At 51.8% G+C, this 17125-nt stretch overlaps 6 protein-coding genes across 6 annotated transcripts; 3 read left to right on the top strand and 3 right to left on the bottom strand.

Annotated features, from left to right (window-relative positions):
- Nucleotides 1-574: 574 nt before the first annotated feature.
- On the top strand, nucleotides 575-6197 carry N7462_000229 (C2 domain protein; the record flags this gene model as incomplete). The annotated part of the gene is made up of 6 exons (XM_057071955.1): nucleotides 575-2493; nucleotides 2548-2733; nucleotides 2787-3255; nucleotides 3321-3905; nucleotides 3969-4826; nucleotides 5481-6197. The coding sequence occupies 6 exons, from the start codon at nucleotides 575-577 to the stop codon at nucleotides 6195-6197; spliced, it is 4734 nt and encodes a 1577-aa protein (XP_056938485.1).
- An 889-nt stretch (nucleotides 6198-7086) lies between these two features.
- N7462_000228 (adenine phosphoribosyltransferase APT1) lies at nucleotides 7087-7887 on the bottom strand (the record flags this gene model as incomplete). Its single annotated transcript, XM_057071954.1, has 2 exons — nucleotides 7087-7232; nucleotides 7413-7887. 2 exons carry the CDS (start codon nucleotides 7885-7887, stop codon nucleotides 7087-7089), a joined length of 621 nt encoding a protein of 206 aa, XP_056938484.1.
- A 3332-nt stretch (nucleotides 7888-11219) lies between these two features.
- Nucleotides 11220-13014, top strand: N7462_000227 (uncharacterized protein; the record flags this gene model as incomplete). The annotated part of the gene is made up of 2 exons (XM_057071953.1): nucleotides 11220-11378; nucleotides 11620-13014. 2 exons carry the CDS (start codon nucleotides 11220-11222, stop codon nucleotides 13012-13014), a joined length of 1554 nt encoding a protein of 517 aa, XP_056938483.1.
- A 429-nt stretch (nucleotides 13015-13443) lies between these two features.
- Nucleotides 13444-14344, top strand: N7462_000226 (Protein mmf1; the record flags this gene model as incomplete). The annotated part of the gene is made up of 4 exons (XM_057071952.1): nucleotides 13444-13582; nucleotides 13705-13718; nucleotides 13898-14071; nucleotides 14198-14344. The coding sequence occupies 4 exons, from the start codon at nucleotides 13444-13446 to the stop codon at nucleotides 14342-14344; spliced, it is 474 nt and encodes a 157-aa protein (XP_056938482.1).
- A 154-nt stretch (nucleotides 14345-14498) lies between these two features.
- On the bottom strand, nucleotides 14499-15697 carry N7462_000225 (uncharacterized protein; the record flags this gene model as incomplete). Its single annotated transcript, XM_057071951.1, has 2 exons — nucleotides 14499-14823; nucleotides 14895-15697. 2 exons carry the CDS (start codon nucleotides 15695-15697, stop codon nucleotides 14499-14501), a joined length of 1128 nt encoding a protein of 375 aa, XP_056938481.1.
- Nucleotides 15698-15756: 59 nt separating this feature from the next.
- Nucleotides 15757-16521, bottom strand: N7462_000224 (uncharacterized protein; the record flags this gene model as incomplete). Its single annotated transcript, XM_057071950.1, has 1 exon — nucleotides 15757-16521. The coding sequence occupies one exon, from the start codon at nucleotides 16519-16521 to the stop codon at nucleotides 15757-15759; it is 765 nt and encodes a 254-aa protein (XP_056938480.1).
- Between the last annotated feature and the right edge of the window lie 604 nt (nucleotides 16522-17125).

Here is a 17125-nt window from a genome sequence, read left to right as displayed (position 1 = left end):
GTCTGTTTGCAAGCATACCGTGTCCAGATAAGCCTGGCCTCAAAATGAACATCTAAGCTATCGCGAGTATATCCAGACTATCCAGGCCGAATAGTTTCCCATCGTACCACCACCCTTGCAGCCAGAATGCGCACTGTGGCTGCACCCTCGGTAGCGTAGATCGGGCCCGACAAGGGAGACCAGGGCTATTGGTCCTGCATGAAAATCTACTAGCCCAGTAGGATCTTCGTAGACCCCACGGATCTTGTGGACATAGCGGTGTCCGTTCATGATCTCCAATTAGGCATTGTTTTGGTTCGGGCGCCTACGTCAGTTGGTTCGGCAGCTTCGTTTCATCTTCTTCCCCCTCCTTTCTTCTTCTTCAATAAACAATCGAAAAAGGTCGCCCCTCCCCCTCCTGCTCGGCAAGACTGTGTCTACTTGTGAGATCTTTTGAGACCTACAGAACCCTCCTTTGTCTTAAGAGACCCTTCTTCCACCACCCTGGCTGGTGGTCTGCTTCCAGCTCCATCCATGGTCCCGCATTCCACTCGCGCTCCCCTCCGAACTTTCGACGACGCCAGCGAACTACCTCATGTCGACGGCATCGACTCAGTCCCGAGGAGTCAACCGACGGATCAACAGCCTACAGAATGAAGGTCGCCATTCGCGCAACTCCTCTCTGTCTCGGCGCCGGCCCCTTAGCGCCAACGTCGCAGGCAGTCATGCTCTGCGCGTAGCCTATCTCGCCTACCTCCTTCACCCTCGTTCTCGTCGCATTCAGAATGCACCGGCCGCGCCGGCGCGGCCCAAGCGGGCGTCGACTTCAATCCACGACTTAATGAGTGACTTCTCACTGGTCAGAGATTCCAAAAGCACGCGGATTCCACATGGCTTTGTGTCGGAGTTGGAGAAGCGCTTGACAGGAGTATTGGTCGGTAAGGAGAAGCGAAAGGAATACCAGGATCATTTGGTGGTGCGCACCTTCGCCGCTTTTCTCAATGCGCTGAAGGAGGATTCATTTCGGAAGCGTATGGAGAAAGACCGCCGAGCGGAAGATCTGGTTCTGATTTTCTATTCGAATGCCATAAAGGAGCTAGGAAAGGGCAAGGAGCATGATGATGATAGCTGGAAGCTGATGGTGGACCGACACGTTGCGTTGTTTGTGCGTCTGCTAGCGCTGATTCTAAAGAGCAATGACTGGTCCAAAGACCGCCCAGAGCTGGCAAACCGGTTGTCTGTCCTAGAGAACAAGCTTCTTCTGCAGGATCAAGACTTGATGGATTCGAATATCAGCGCAGCGGCAACGGAAGTGGTGGCTACACTCAGCTATGATGTTAAGGACATGCCGCTTGTACAGCATGTCGCTAGGATTTTCGGGATGACAACTGCCCAGGCTCAGTCTGAAATTAATAAACACAAGTCCACTTGGACCGAGAAAGCGGCTTTGCAGGACCTCAAGACCTACCAGGCACATCTGAGTCTTCATACCCGAAAGACGCTATCGAAGGAGGATTTTGAAACAGATGAGGCTTTTGAAAGCTGGAAGAAGAGTGAGGGCCCTGATCTCTCGCAGATGATGCTTGCCATTGTGCAGTCGAATCCAGAGTTGGCCAAGAGCACTCCTGGTGCGCTACCTCAATTCAATTCCACTCCGTCTGACGACCTCTCATCCCCACGCGGCGATCGAACATCCTATGTGATTGATTCGCCTGTGGATCTCAGCTCCCTATCATTGGGAGCTGATGTTGACTCTGAAGAATCGGACACATACACCTTCATTCCATCTGATCCCCGGGCTGTATACAGGTTTATCTTGTCGCAAACTCTGACCCACGACCTGCGGGATCGCGAGATTGAAGCTTCGCAGGCCACATCAGAAGTACCGTCGATGAAACTACTTTCCAAGCAATCAACGGAAATGCTGAACGAAATATGTCTCCGCTGGCGGATACCCAACTTTTCGCGCATTCCTCTGTTCCTTGATGTCATCCAGTCCAAATATGTGGATTCCGAGATTGATCTCAATACACTCGACTCGGCCTTCACTTTCGTGAAAGAGTCACCGAGCACCGAACCGCGATCCAAGCGTAGTAGCTTTGTGGCCTCTGCCGTTTTTGATAGACGGAAATGGACTGTACATGATCTTCAAATGATGCAGCAGCTTCTTACCAAGATTCATGAGGCTTTATTAAGAGAGCTTTACGATGTCATGATGGACTGTTTCGAGGCAAAGCCGCGCCCAATTGGGCCGGTGATGTACATTCTCGAAAATCACATTCAAATGGATCCAAACTACGTCGAAAATCCAGAGGACATCGATCGGTTTTCTTCATATGTCCAGGGTGGTCTTGCTGAGAAAGCGACGGAGAAATACCAGGCGCTTCTTGGTCAATTAATCCCGATCGACCAGGAATTGTGGCAGGCCGATAATGTGATCCAGCTGGGGGAAGCAATCTCGAAACTTGCTCAGAAGATCCAGAAGCGGTATAGGAATAACCCTGAAATTATGGGGTAAGCTTTCAATAATCACATCACTTTCGATATTCGGGTTTCTAATCATAACAGTGTGAATCCCTATACTACGCTTTGCTCCAATGTACTGCCCATGTTTGCTGAGGACGCGAATGAAATGGTCATCCGAATCATTGATCGGGCCAAGTCCACAGGCGAGGAGATTGCAATTGAGGATGGCTTTGATCTATACAGGCAACTGGCTACCATACGACGACTTTTCACAAGCACTATCGCCAAGTATGTCCCACTGAAATTTTTTTCGCTACTCGACTCAAGCTGACAGGTCCTAGCACCCCTTTTCCATTCCATGTGGAATCTCTTCTAGAAGAGTTCGTCTGGCGTTGGCTTCGTTTGACTGATCAAAGCGTCATGGAATGGGTCAATCAAGCCACTAAACAGGATGCTTTCGCCGTTCGTGCCGACCAAATGGCCGAAGTTGTTCCAGAGGACAATCGGCACAGTGTGTCAGTAATTGATATCTTCCGATCTTTCAACCAAATTGTGGAAAACTTAATAGGGCTAGAGTGGGATGATGACCTTCAGTATGCGAAGTTCATGACCGCTCTCTCTAACTCCATCGGTAAAGGCGTGGCAAAATACTGCGAGTCGTTGGAGCAGAAGTTTGCTCGAGAAATGGACCGTCTCACTCCGGAGCAAGAAGCGGCGTTGAATCAGACCACCCAAGAGAAATTGATGCAATTTGCCAAGGACACATGGACGAACAAGGACAAAATCGAACCATTTCAATTCTCCTCCGAGGTATGTGCTCGTCCACTTGATCCTGCTTGCCCGTGCACATCATTAATTGACTGACTTCACAACAGTCCCTGGTGAAGTTGAACAACATCGAATATGCTCTCACACAACTGGACAAGCTTGAGCGTGAAATCAATGTTGATGGATGCGCCGACGTGATTGCAAAGCACACTCCTCCGCAGCTGAAAAAGGTCCGGAAATCCACTACTTATGTCTTCACAATTAAGGTAGTTGAAGCAGAAGATCTTAAAGCCTGCGACATGAATGGCGGCAGTGATCCCTACGTTGTCCTAACCGACGAATACCAGAAACGCATTGCGAAAACCCGAATCATCTACAACAACCTCAACCCGCGCTGGGAGGATGCAGTGGACATCACAACTCAAGGCCCTCTGAACATCATCGCCACAATCTGGGATTGGGATGCAGTGGGTGATCATGATTATGTCGGCCGAACCTCGATCAAACTTGATCCAGTGCATTTCAGTGATTTTTTGCCTAGAGAATACTGGCTTGATTTGGATACCCAAGGACGACTTTTACTTCGTGTAAGTATGGAAGGCGAGCGCGATGATATCCAATTTTACTTTGGTAAAGCTTTCCGTACCCTCAAGCGGACGGAGAGAGACATGACTCGAAGAATTACCGAGAAGGTTTGTATCCCTTCTCTCCTCATGATATGTTGGCCATTTTATTGACAATTATTGGGTTTACAGCTTTCTGCATATATTAGCCACTGTCTGTCCCGTCGGACTCTCAAATCCCTACTCTCGCGCGGTCTCAGCATGTCATCTGTATCTAATTTCCTGAACCGCAATCGTGGGCAGCCGACTTCTACTGGCCCAACACCGGCCGACGTCGAGAACGCTTTGACTCCGCTCTTCAATTACTTCAACGACAATTTTGCCATTATGAACAAGACTCTCACTTCTGAAGCCATGCGAATGGTGATGGCTCGCCTATGGAAGGAGGTTCTTGCCACAATCGAGAGCTTATTAGTGCCACCTCTATCAGACAAGCCGTCCCATCAGAAACCGCTGACCATCCAAGAAGTGGACATCGTATCACGCTGGCTCGTGTTGCTTTTGAGTTTCTTCCACGCCATTGATGAGGAGACTGGCGAAGCTGGCGGCGTTCCTATCGACATCTTGAAATCCCCCAAGTACCACGAGATCCAAAGCTTGAACTTCTTCTACTTCGAACCCACGGAGAACCTCATTCGCACGTCTGAGCGAATGGCCTCAGCCACCATCAACCGCCAGCAAGCTAACCGCAACCGCATCTCCGCCCCTGCACATCTCGGTGCTACAGGGCCCGGGTATGGCGGGCTGGGTGTGCCGGCCGCGCGGCGCGCCAAGAGCATCATGCTCTCCCGGAATCTGGGTACGATGAAGAAAGTCAAGGAAGAGAAGCGTCGTGAAGCACAGGCCGAACCTAACGATGACATGATCCTCCGCATTCTTCGCATGCGACCCGAGGCAGCGGGCTATCTGCGTGATCGGAGCCGACAGAAGGAGAGACTCGCGGCGGCGGCGGCAGCCGATGCCATCGTGAAGCAGAGTCTCATGGCAGGAGTAGGAAGCCGAATGAGCGGTACAATTCCGCGACGGTGAAGACAACTTTTCTATCTTTATTTTTATTTTCCCCCTCTGTGTCTCAAATAAGTTTCCTTTGGTCTACTGCCTTTTGCTGTTCGTCTAGCGATCGAGGTTCTAAGGATACCGCACATGATGTGACTCGTAATAGTCTTTTTTTATAAATTCCATAGCAATGAACATTATACCTTGACTTTTATTTTGCAATATTCATGACTGTAGAGCAGATAGACAACATGGCCATCTTTGAAAGCAGCCACTCAATTTCCGGAACGAAAAGTGGGGGGAGGAATTTAGGGCTCGGGTCCCTGATCACCTCCCCGCAGCGATCCAGTTATCCACGAACAACTCTCATTCGGTCTCATTTGAATTATTGCAGCAAGGCCGCCTCTACTAAATCTGTAAGTGATCTTCACCGGCGCCCCTCCTCCTTCTACATGCCATCTGATATTCGGGGACAAACCTTGTCCGACCTAAGCGTTTAACCTTATCCAGTTCCGTCAAGCAAGCTCCTTCCCCGCATTTCATCCTCACTCACAGCAACCCACCTCTCACCCTCCCACCCTCCTCCTTTAAACGCAAAAAAAAGGAACAAGAAGAGCCCGCGATGCACCTCAAAGCCGATCCGTCCAGCCTCGCCTCCGAGACCCTCCTCCCCATCACCGCAGCACCGTGCCACGACCCCTCTACACACGCATCACTCCCACCCCCGCCCCGGCCAAACAACCCCCACACCACCTCTACTTCGCCTACGGATCAAACCTCTCCCCAACACAGATGGCGCAGCGCTGCCGCATGAACCCCACCCTCTCGGCGACGCCGGTCGCCATCGCTGAACTCCCGCGTTGGCGCTGGCTGATCTGTGAAGCTGGGTACGCGAACGTAGTGCCTCCAGCGGGGTTGCGCGTTAGTGCGCAAGAGCAGGGCGCAGCTCAGGTGCCTCAGTCTGGGGCAGAGGACACGGTGTACGGGGTACTATACGAGATGGACGAAGCGGACGAGCGGATCCTGGATCTGTACGAGGGGGTGGACGGCGGGGCGGAGGAAGAGAAGGAGGAGAAGGTCAGCGTCAGCGTGACGATACGGCCCCGGGAGCAGGGGGAGGGCGACTATAACAAGTGGTATGTGCAAGCGCGGGTGGTGCGGTGGCTGGACGACGGCCATGTGCTGCGAGAGTCCGGGGAGATGGTGCCAGTGTTGGTATATGTGGATGAGGAGCGGGTGGGAGTGGCGGAACCGAAGGCGGAGTATATCCCGCGGATGAATCGGGCGATGCGGGAGGCGGAGGCGCTGGGGATGTCTGAGAAGTGGCTTGAGGAGGTGCTGAGGCAGTTCATCCCGGCGGAGTAAGCATGGGTTGGAGATAGAAAGCGTTCTTTTAGTAGTCTCGCGGTGAGAGAAGGGGTCTGAAGTATAGAGAATAGGTTTCGAGTGCAATAGATTTGTGTCTGGGATGAAAGATCCAGACAAAATGCTACTGCATTGCTGTATATAATAGAGATTGTGGAAATCGAATACCAACTTTTGAAGAGAGGAGGAGAAAGAGACATCAAAGAGCAGAACAAGTTGACATTAGCAAGCTATCAGTAGTATCAACAAGATCCAGATATGGACGCATTTGGACAGGCATAACCTGAAGGTATATATCTATTTGAAGGGGAATCAAAAAAAAAAAAAAGTTGAAGATAAAGAAGAAGAAAAGAGACAGATCAACCAATCAGATTTGGAAGAAAAAATATTTGAAAATTTGTAAGAAAAAATGGGGAATATAGAGAATATGGAGGATTTGCACGGCTGTGATATTCCCCCGGCAGAAGGAAAAAGCACCGCAACCCTTTGAAAAAAAAAAAAAAAAAAAAAAAACAGAAGCATGCGCACGGAAAAGGTCCATCCCAAAATAGAAAGAGTCATAAAAACAATGATAATAATAGTTAGAACTCAAACAAAAATAGATAATGACTCGGCTGGTGCGGATCTGTTTTCTTCGGCGGTCCGGGAATAGCGGCTGCTGGGTGGAATGTGCGGGTGGAGTACACCGCCAGATCCCGGAGCGGACGTATTGTGAGGGTCATTACAATTCGGCGAGATCGGGTCGGGATCACGAGAAGAGAGAAGCGAGATGGAGACAAATGGCACTTTTCAGAAAGGCGGTTGAGGATCGATCACAACGTCATGAGTTGGAAGGTTTTTTTTGGGCAAGACACAACACATAGAGAAAAGAAACCAGGCAGGTTTTGATTTAAGCCTGACCTGAGAGAAGGGTGCAGACGGGGGCAGGGAGCTTGTCGCGGCCCTTCAGGAACTCCAGCTCAAGGATGAAGAGGAAGCCCAACAGATCACCACCCATCTTGCGGATCATTTCGCCACCGGCCCAGGCAGAGCCACCTAACGCAATTGATTAGCAAATGGGGGTCTTAGGTCTGAAGGTACCGGTACATGAACAAGACCATGCCCGGATGTATCCGAAGGTATATCTGGAGGTGGATGTATAGACAAGACACACTCATTATCGCCACGGCGTGGGGTGAGCGGGGAGGGGAGGAGGGGCGGCGGAAGGCAACCTACCAGTCGCAATGATGTCGTCCACGACAACCACCTTCTGACCGGGTTTGATGGAACCCTCTTGCATCTGGAAAAAGTCCTGGCCATATTCCTTCTCATAGGCCTGGGTGATACAGGGGCCGGGCAGCTTGCCCTGCTTGCGAACGGGCACGAAGCTGGCACCAAGGCGCAGCGCCAAGCTAGGGCCCATCAGGAAGCCACGGGCCTCGAGGCCGACAATCACATCGGGCTTCTGGCCGCCAAAGGACTCCAGAATGTGCAGTTCGAGTGAGCGGATAAGAGCCTCGTGAAGGGCGGGATCGGCGAAAATAGGCAGGATGTCCTCGAAGAGAATACCGGGGGTCGGAAAGTCCGGGAACTGGCGCAGGGCGGCGCGCAAGTCTACTTTAAGACTGGCGAGTTCGGCGGCGCTGGAGGAATAGGTGGCGGCGTGTCCGGAGACTTGGGCGGAGGCATTGGGGAGAGTGGATTGGGACATGGTGAAAGGAGGGAAAAAAGAGGAAGAGAAGGGAGGGGGGGGGAGGACGAGGATAAAAAGGGCTTTCTAAAAAAAAAAGGAGGGGAGCAAAAAGTCGAAGTGTAAAGATTGCAGTAAGTGAAAGAGAAAAAAAACGGGTAAATAAAAAAAATTCTATTTTTTTTTAAAAAAAAAAAAAATTAAGTATGTTGGTAAAATTACGGGTCTCCCGCCGTGAACAGTTCAGGTTGATAAGCACTGCAGTTGCCCCTCGGCGGGGCACGTCTAGATTTTGCCCGTACGGTATAGTACACGACCATTGCCCCCCCCCCCCCCATCCCTTCCCCCTCCATATCAGAATGGGAGGGGGGGAATGACGAGATTGGATTAGATCATCGATGTTCGATGAGGGTTCTAGATGTGCTACTCTAGGTTCTAGGCTGGACACAAGGAGCTCTAGGCAGAGATCAAGCCCATGGCCAGAGGGAAAGAGAATATCGAGAAGCACCAATAATGAACCACGAGATATCCTCAATGTGACTCGGGGCCGAGCGGCGCCCCGATTTAACAGGGACACCGATCGTCTACCTCATCAACCAGCGGTCAGATTGCGGTCTGTGCAGAGGTAAACGAGGGACTAACCCTCGCAACGCTACCAGGTCGATACGTACCTCGTCGGGTACCATGGACTCCGTCCCTGCCCAAAGCCATCAACCGGACTGGGGCTAGTTCGAGGTACCTGGCGCTCCATATCTCCAACGACTGCGACTGTTCCAGATACCCCTATCGACCAGGAAGGAAAAGGATATGCACGTCACGGCAGTGGGGGCCCTCCTACCATCAGAGCAGTGAATCGGGGGAAAGGGAGGAGGGGGACCATCTGGAACTATGCATCGGTCGTAACACACCTGTACCTTCTCTGTACTCTCGGTACCCGTGGACAGAAGGTCGGTCTGGCTTGGACTGCAGTGTCACGCAATGCGATTCGAGCCGGTTTCTAGAATCCGCACATGCGGCATCAGCGTGTGGTGTTGCTGTTGTGTCTGGCTGGGGGACTGTCCCGCTGCGGGCCTCTCAGCGTGTTCGCTCCGTCGCGGATCTGCGCAAATTGCCTGCTTGGCACTGTACATTCCGAGGCGTCCTTTGTCTTGGTCTAGGGAGATCCAGTGTATGTATCCAGTCTGTCCTAGCGGTGGGCTGCGGGGACCAGGGCTTGGAAGAGTGGAGGGGGAAGGCTGGCGAGGCTAAGTAGGAACTAGCCGGACAACGGAACGCCTACTGTTCGGGCCGGGCGAATCAGCGGGTAGCCTGCGAACAGGTTCCCTCCATCACACCATAGGAGGCGGGGGGAAGGAGGCGGTCTTTTGGTCTTTCTGTCTTTTTGCCTGTCTGGTCTTCCCATTTTGAGGAGGGTTGGTGGTATCTGGCCCTGGCTGAGGTGGAGGTGGAGGTGGTGGGTGTGGTGGGTTTTCTTTTGGAGAAGGTTGGGCGGAAGATCACGACTGAAGAAGCAACCAGTTTACCATCTGAGGCACTAAGCGCGAGTGAGTTTGACGTGACCGCGAATACGATCTACATATCCCGCAACATGATGGTGTATCTTGGCTATTCTGCAGAAATCTGTACGTCGTACCTGGGTTTCTCCATCGTCCCTTGTCGCGTCAGCAGCCAGTAGTATAGAGCATCATCGAGCATTTACAGCCAGTCGTATATCTGGAGTAGCTCGGTCGAGTGTGCTCCGTCGATCACCGTGCTCTCAGCCTTGGGTCAGGAACTCAAGAACCCAATGACTCATGGAGTATTTCTGGATCCTGTCGATTACCGTCTAGAACCCTGGTCTCGATTGCATCTGTCCAGACATCCCCGAATAGTCCAGACCGGGCGGAGACAGGCCCCAGGCCCCCCGGTAGGATGCTGGGCAAATGAAACAGCCCATCCGCAACGCTCTCGGACCGTCAGCCCATCAGATCCGGGATGGCTCCGTCTCGCCTCTGCACAACATGTCTTGATCCATGGTTTTGAATTTGAGAGAACACAGTGTCACATACATTAAAAACAAAGACAAAAACAAGAAAAAAAAAAACAGAGGGAGGGAGACGGGAACAAAAGGATGCGAGTCTGGTTTAGTAGAAAGGTGGTCCGATTCACCGAGCAAAAGACCTGCATAATTGAAACATTGTACTCGATGGCTCGATCCATACATCCAATCAGGAAGGAGTCGAAGCCACTACGATCGCGGCCCTGAAACTTGTCACAGCGTGATGAGGCCTGCAAAGAGTAGTGGATCGACTAGAAGGAGGGCCACCGTTATGGAGAAGACCAGGGGCTGGCTTCTGTTCTGCAGGTGGGATGTGCATACATGGTGGAGAGCGGAAGGAGGGGTAGCTGCAGTCGCTATCACCTTTCACGCCGTCAGGAAGTGGGCACGGAATCAGGCCATTTCGGGTTTATGCAGAGAAATACAATCAGTCCAATCAGGGAAGAAGGGAAGGGGTGTTGAATCGAAACAGTCAAGGTGAAAGAAAAGAAAGCATGAGAGAAAAATAAAAAGAAAAAGAAAAGAAAAAGAAAAGACAAAAAAAGATCTCAGGTTATTTGTAGGAATAGCCGAACGCGGGGGTCGAACCCGCAACCTTGAGATTAAGAGTCTCACGCTCTACCGATTGAGCTAGCCCGGCAGGGCTGGTTGAAAAGCAGTGACAAACTTGACATCATGAAGGCAAATATCATGGTTAAAGGTTAAAAGGGTGTAATAAGATGTGAGCTTAAACACTATTGTTCGTGACATAAATGTTTCATACTACCCATACCCATAGGGATTAGCGCTCTCCTAACTCTCGGTCTCGGCTCGGTATCCTGGCGAGAGGCCTGGTAAATAATCACAGCTGCTTAGTTCGATATTGTACAAACTACATATACATATATATAAAGAGGGAGTTCTCGATAATTCATCCGACTCCACTGTGCCTCCTTCGCCTAAAACGACCAAATCCGAATTTATTCCAATGATAATATTGAGACATCGTACAAGCCTGAATTTGGACGAGTAGGAGGTACAGACAAGGTATAAAACTCTCTCCAGCGAACTCCATGCCCCATTATCCTTGCTGTGTCCTGGCCATTTCACTGGTCGCGCGGCCGACAACCACGTGACAGGAACACGGACCAACTCGCTTAACGTTTTTCCGGCGTTGCGCCATCCAGCTATAAAAGCTCTGCCTTCCGATTTTCTCTCCCTCCCCATCATCTTCCCCCCATCGGGTGTGCATACCGTCCCCCTGGAGCTCGGTTCTCCTCGAACGGCTCATGAAGCTCCCCACTCCCTTGTAATCTATTGATGTTATCCCGCGACCATGTCGCCTGCGCCAATTGCCGAGGAGCCGCAGCTGGATCTGCACCAGGATCAGCTCCAAGCAGTGGGCAAAGCATTCGATGCCCTGCTACTAACCCTCTATCGGCTTACCCACAGACACAATGAGCTCAAGCAATACACGGAGGAGGCTTTCAAACAGGTAAATAATCCCACATCCCCTACTTTGTCTTCTTTTGTCTTCCTTTGCCACTTTTCTTTTTTCCCTTGCACCCAATCTCTACATGATGAGAGAACTTGATTAGCTCTAGATCAGGAGCCACCTCCTTTGGTGGCGTTGACGGAAATAACATGTATTATCTGAACGAGATGTCCTCACTGGCCTTCTATTTGTTGCATTGTTACCTGTCTTAAGACCGACCGCTAACGGGCATCCTACGCAGTATACGAATGTGACGAGACAACTGGCCCCCCAAGATAGGCCTCATGCGATGGAGGTGCAGCAGAGATTACTGGACCAACAGAAAATATTGTGTCAGGGCCTTGTGCACAACAAGCCTCCAGTCGAAGAGCAGTCGTTGAATTCAATGGAAGTAATCAAGACCCTTGTCTCGCATCAGAATGTAGACGAAAATACCACGCGGGCCATCGTGGATGGAGTCAAGGGCTACAAGGCTCTGCTCCGCTCCGATGGCCTCTCCCAAATATCCTCCATGAATTCGTGTCTGCTCGCAAGAGGACCGGACCCATCGGTCTCCCTGGAGCAGGATTTTACCACGAATGGTACGCAGGGCAGCCTGCACTGTCCCTTTTCAAAGCCTAAATCCCCCCGTCCTGGAAGTGGCATCCAGAATGGCAGAGATGATGGACCTAAGATTCGAGTCGACACCTGCGGACACGACCATCTGGATCCCATCAAAGCGGAACAGGAGGAGCGGCGTTCCAGTACTACCCCTTCAGCTGTCCGATCCGTGGACAGGTCCTCGCAAGGACGATGTCCCGTATCGCGCTGTCCGATCCGGTACCTGGACAAGCATTCGCCGGAGGAAATTGCTGAATATGTCGAACGACACAAGCACGAAATTCCTCGGAGTCACGCTATCTGTGTGAAGCGGTACCAACGGGATCCCCAGAATATGCGACAGCTTGATGCCAAGTACGGCGGCCTGATCAACATGATCAGCGGCCTGAGTGTAAAGCATCAAGCCTTTCTCCCGGATCGCCAGACCAACGGGGTGGGAACCTCGCCCTCCGCATCGACCGAACGAGTTGAGAAATGGGCCGAGAACGTGGACCCGGCCACACCTGGACCGCCGAACCAGGTCGATGACCGTGACAACCACTTTGATCGGCCACTCCGTGAAGTGCGGGTTGGTGAGTCCCCGAGCCGGCCTTGGGGCATCCCCGTTCCAATCGCCGAACAGCCCGCTGCGTCCGTCCCATTCTCCGGCTCGGTCTCTGGTCCCGTCCCCTTGGAGGCCCACCTTGGCGATTCACCCACCAAGCCCGCCGGTGAATCGCCTGCTAAGCCCGCCGGTCGCTGTCCATTTGGACATGACGCCCCTAAGCCTGAAGAGCCCGAACCACTGATCGCTGCCGCCGCCGAACTCAAACCCCCTTGGTCCAACTGGGGTAATGTGGATAAAGTTGACGTCGACGAGAAGGTCAACCTAGTGGACGCTGGTATCGACAAAAATGACGAAGCCTCTGTAAAGGCCGATTTCAACTCTCTCCCCGCCCACGTCACCTTTAACGGGCCGGTATTCTTTGGCTACTCCGCCGAACAAACGGCCAGTTTGATGCAACAACTCGGGCACCTCAATCTGGGCAAGTCATGACTGTATTCGAACCATCTCCGCTTTCCTTCTATTGTATTCTATTGAAATCCTCCTTCGGTATGTTGCATTACTTGGGATCTGCTGTTTTTTCCGGAGCGCCTAGCGAACAGTACCTTCACGACGCGATGACTGGCTTTTATTTGCTTTTCTATTATTATTTTTATTATTTTTATTTTGGCTTTGCATTTTATTTCTAGAAGCGAACCTTTTGAGTCATTGCACCTCTTGACAACCTATGCATCAGCTATTCCTTGCTCATATTACCTAAAATCATATCTGCTTTGGCCCTATCTTTCCCGACGCACCCAATCGATAAACTACGTAGCTTTCGCTCTCCTCGGGAATCGGGAAACGGTCCTAACCCCACTAAAGCGGGGTACAGCGGCAGTACTCCGACTCTCAGCAGTTATTATCCCACCTCCGCCCAACATGTTGCGCACCGTTTTTCGTCTTCAAGCTCTGACTCGCACTCTCAATCCTCGCCTGACAACTCTGTCGCGACCTCAATTCATCACACCCATTATGTCTGCCAACATGACCTCCGTTACTGCCAAGGATGCCTGCCCTCGTACGTTCTCTCTCCCTTGACTCATGCTGGGCGAGCTCTGCTTCTCACCCCGCCAAGTTTCCCGACACTCCTAAAGGCATCATCTAGAAAGGCCAAATTGCTAACCAAAAGGGATAATATAGCTGCCGGCCCTTACGTACGTTCATATTCACTATAATCCAAACCCATTGTCATGATCACTCGTGTTTCTGGGCGAAACGCAATCCCAATCTACTTCCCTCCTTGCCCTCCCCCGCCCCGGCCTTTATCCCAATACAAGACACGCATTCCCGTCGTTCAGCCCAACAGGATATCCAATTGACTCTGCCAAAACAGTCCCAGGCCATCCGTGCCAATGGCCAGATTTTCGTCTCCGGCCAGATCCCCGCCGATGCCACCGGTACCCTGGTCCAGGGCAACATCGGCGAGCTTACCCAGGCTTGCTGCAACAACATTCAGGCCATCCTGACCGCGGCCGGCTCCAGCGTCTCCAAGATCGTCAAGGTTAACGTAAGTTATACCGAACCCCCTCCTTTCCTATCCCTAACCCCCCGAAGTCCTCTCTGGCGTGATTTATACATATATACCCCTCGAGGGAAGTTGGGATCGGAGCGCTCACACCGTTCCACGGCATAGGTTTTCCTCACCGACATGGCCAACTTCGCCGAAATGAACGCCACCTACGAGAAGTTCTTCGTGCACAAGCCCGCCCGCAGCTGCGTTGCCGTGCACCAGCTGCCCAAGGGTGTGCCCGTCGAGATCGAGTGCATTGCTCTGGAGTAAACCCCGGGGCCGTGAAACTGAACCCTCGTGTAATGTTTGACATGCAGCCATAGAAAAAAAGAATCCTATAAGATGAATTGCATTCTACACTTATCTGAGTCTCCACCTCCGCTTCATGGCCCAGTAATCGCTCATTGGGGTGGTAAGATGTTGTTCATGCGCATGATCCTTCTAGCGAAATTTCTATTGTTTTGGCAGTTTGTTCTTTGAGGCTTTCGATCCACTCCGATACCCCGGCGCGATCTATCCCGGGACGGGATTCTTCTTCTTCTTCTTCTTCTTCTTCCTCCGCAACGGGCTCATTCTCATCATCGCTCCAGGGCTCCTTGATCCACGAATGGGCCTGTAGTTTCCGGATCTCCTCCATATCCATCCTCCCGTCCTCCAACCAAAGTCCACCGTCGTAGGCCCGATGCCAGTTAAAGAGACGGGACGTCGCCGCCCACGATTGATTCTGCATGTCTGGTTGTCGGAGCGGTCTATTCCACATATGTATCAGTACACTCAAAGTGAGCACCACGCCAAAAAGAAAAGGGGGAGGAGGCAGTACTCTTTCGTTTCTTCGGTAGTCGGACTATATGCACATCGGGGATACTCCACTATCTGGGCACGATGGGAGCGTGGTTCCAGGACCTCGCCTGCCTGCTGCTTCTCACCGGACTTCAGGGACCAGAAGACAGCGTAAGAGCGAGGGCGATGGTTGTGGGCGCAATGCGCAGACACCGCAAGGCTTAGATTCGTCCTCATCGAGGAGCCAAACGGCGGGGCTGGGGACCACGGTACTGCAGCGTCAGGGTTACAGAAGAACGCGATGGAGAACTCGTGGACGCGGGGAATACGTATCGAATCGCTGTGATTCTGGTTCTGAGTATAGGAGACCTGTAAAAATGACTGCAGGGTGCCTGTCCAGAACGCAGCCAGCAGACATAGGGGCGGCAGGTTACTCTCTAGAGCTGGTGATAAGCTGCATGGAAGCATACCCAGCGCAATTCGGAGCAGCGGATAGGCGAGACCGTTGACTACAAGGGAGTCCCAAGGGAGAACGAGGTGCGGGGCTTTTCTTGACAGGGCGGTTAACAGGGTAAGATGGTCCGGCTGGGTGTGTAGGGAGAGGGCGTGGGTGATGCCCAGCGATGCAGCGCTGAGGAAGGTACAGGGGATACGGGGGTCGAAGAATGCACTGCAGAGGAGCGAGTGCAGGGCATCAGGGATAGCGCTGAGGGCGAGGCATTTGTCAATAGCGTGGAAGAGAGAGTGAAGGCGCGTTTCAGGGCCGTCGTATGGGGTTGCGGGGTGAACGATGGGAGCTGGCGGACTTAGGGCTGGCGGTCGACGTTGCACGGTTGGAAGCATGAGGACGGTGAAAAAGCCCGCGAGAAATTGGCGCTCATCTCCTCCGGATTTACAAGAATTCAAGAGGATTTTGAATGCCAGAGTGGAATCTGGAGAGACGGTGTGCCAATCTTGACTAGGAAATTTGGATTGGTTAGTTGGTCGAATTGACAGCAGGGAAGAGTGACTCGCCTTTGAGCTGGATCGATATCTTCGTCTCGAAGCATCCACGGGGAATAGGAAGGGGCTGAGCCAGACTTCACTTCAGCGGACCACTGATGACCGATGATGATGTCCCAGAACGAGTCTGTCAGAGACCTGCTGTTGCTGTGTCGAATGATGGTCTCAAGCCCTGACGCTTGGAGGATCTCGGCCCAGCGACAGGAGATGATGTACGACCAGGCCAGGACAATGCTGCTGAAGTATGGGGATTGTTGCGCGGCGAAATCTGTCTCTTGCTGCTGGGGCGACAGCTTGTTCTCTTTGTAGATCCTGGGTTTTGGAAGTGCCAGAAATTGAAAATAGTCAATCGACTTCCATCGCTGGTCACAGTCGGGACAGTCTGTCGTTTGCACACGCAGTGATATATCCAATGCGTATTGTCGGCCAGTGAGGTGGATGCCCTCAGGAAGATTGTGGACATAATGCGGGACCTTCTCCAACAGTGCCAGAAAATGATCTAGATAGAGAACTGGATCTAGGCACTGGGAAGATGTACGCGCCGCTTGGCGCCAGTCTTCAAAGCTTTCCTGGTAGCATTGCTGGAAGTCCGAGGCCGACGGGCAGATTCCATCACCAAAGGACCATTCTTTGGCATCGCTTCTGGAGTCTGTTGGGGAGCTCATCGATGCTAATTATGGCATAATGACTGGAGGAGTTGAAGATCTCCGCGCTCAAGAGGAGGCTCTTAGGAGGAGGCTCTCAAGGAGCGGTGAGGGGGTTGTTCATGCAGGGTGAGAGTTCATCCAGGACTTCCCACTCTCTTATTTTATTACGAGTCCTAAATTTCAGAAAGTCATTTTGCTGTACTCCGTAGAATATGTAGCCTCATCGTCAAACTGTCCGCCCTTCGCCTGTGCAGCGAGTTAAGTCTTCGGTTGTGTACTAAGATTTCAAATTGAAATCTAGACGTTTCAGGCAGGGTTGAAGATGATAATTCGAGGCCATATCATCTCCAGCAATTATTTTCTTTCCTTATGTCTATTTTAGCAGAGAGCCCAAGACATGGCTTCAAAAAGCGGTGTATTGATCAAATTGAAACCTAAGCAGGCACTTATAGAATAGCAGACTCGAGGTGATATGCTAATGACAACCTAGCTCCAGAGCACAGCCTATAGTAGCCCTATTTTCCATTCTGAATCCTGAGCTTATGATTCTGGAACACTAGCAGCTACCACTACATAGCTCCCCTAGTGTATGTAGAAAAAAAGAGAAAATCTGGTGAACAGA

The sequence above is a fragment of the Penicillium macrosclerotiorum genome (assembly GCF_028827735.1).
Source record: "Penicillium macrosclerotiorum strain IBT 26536 chromosome Unknown utg000001l_segment0_segment0, whole genome shotgun sequence".
NCBI classification, from domain to species: Eukaryota; Fungi; Ascomycota; class Eurotiomycetes; order Eurotiales; family Aspergillaceae; genus Penicillium; species Penicillium macrosclerotiorum.
The sequence above is the reverse complement of the archived record's forward strand: the minus strand, read 5'-3'. Positions and strand labels throughout refer to the sequence as shown.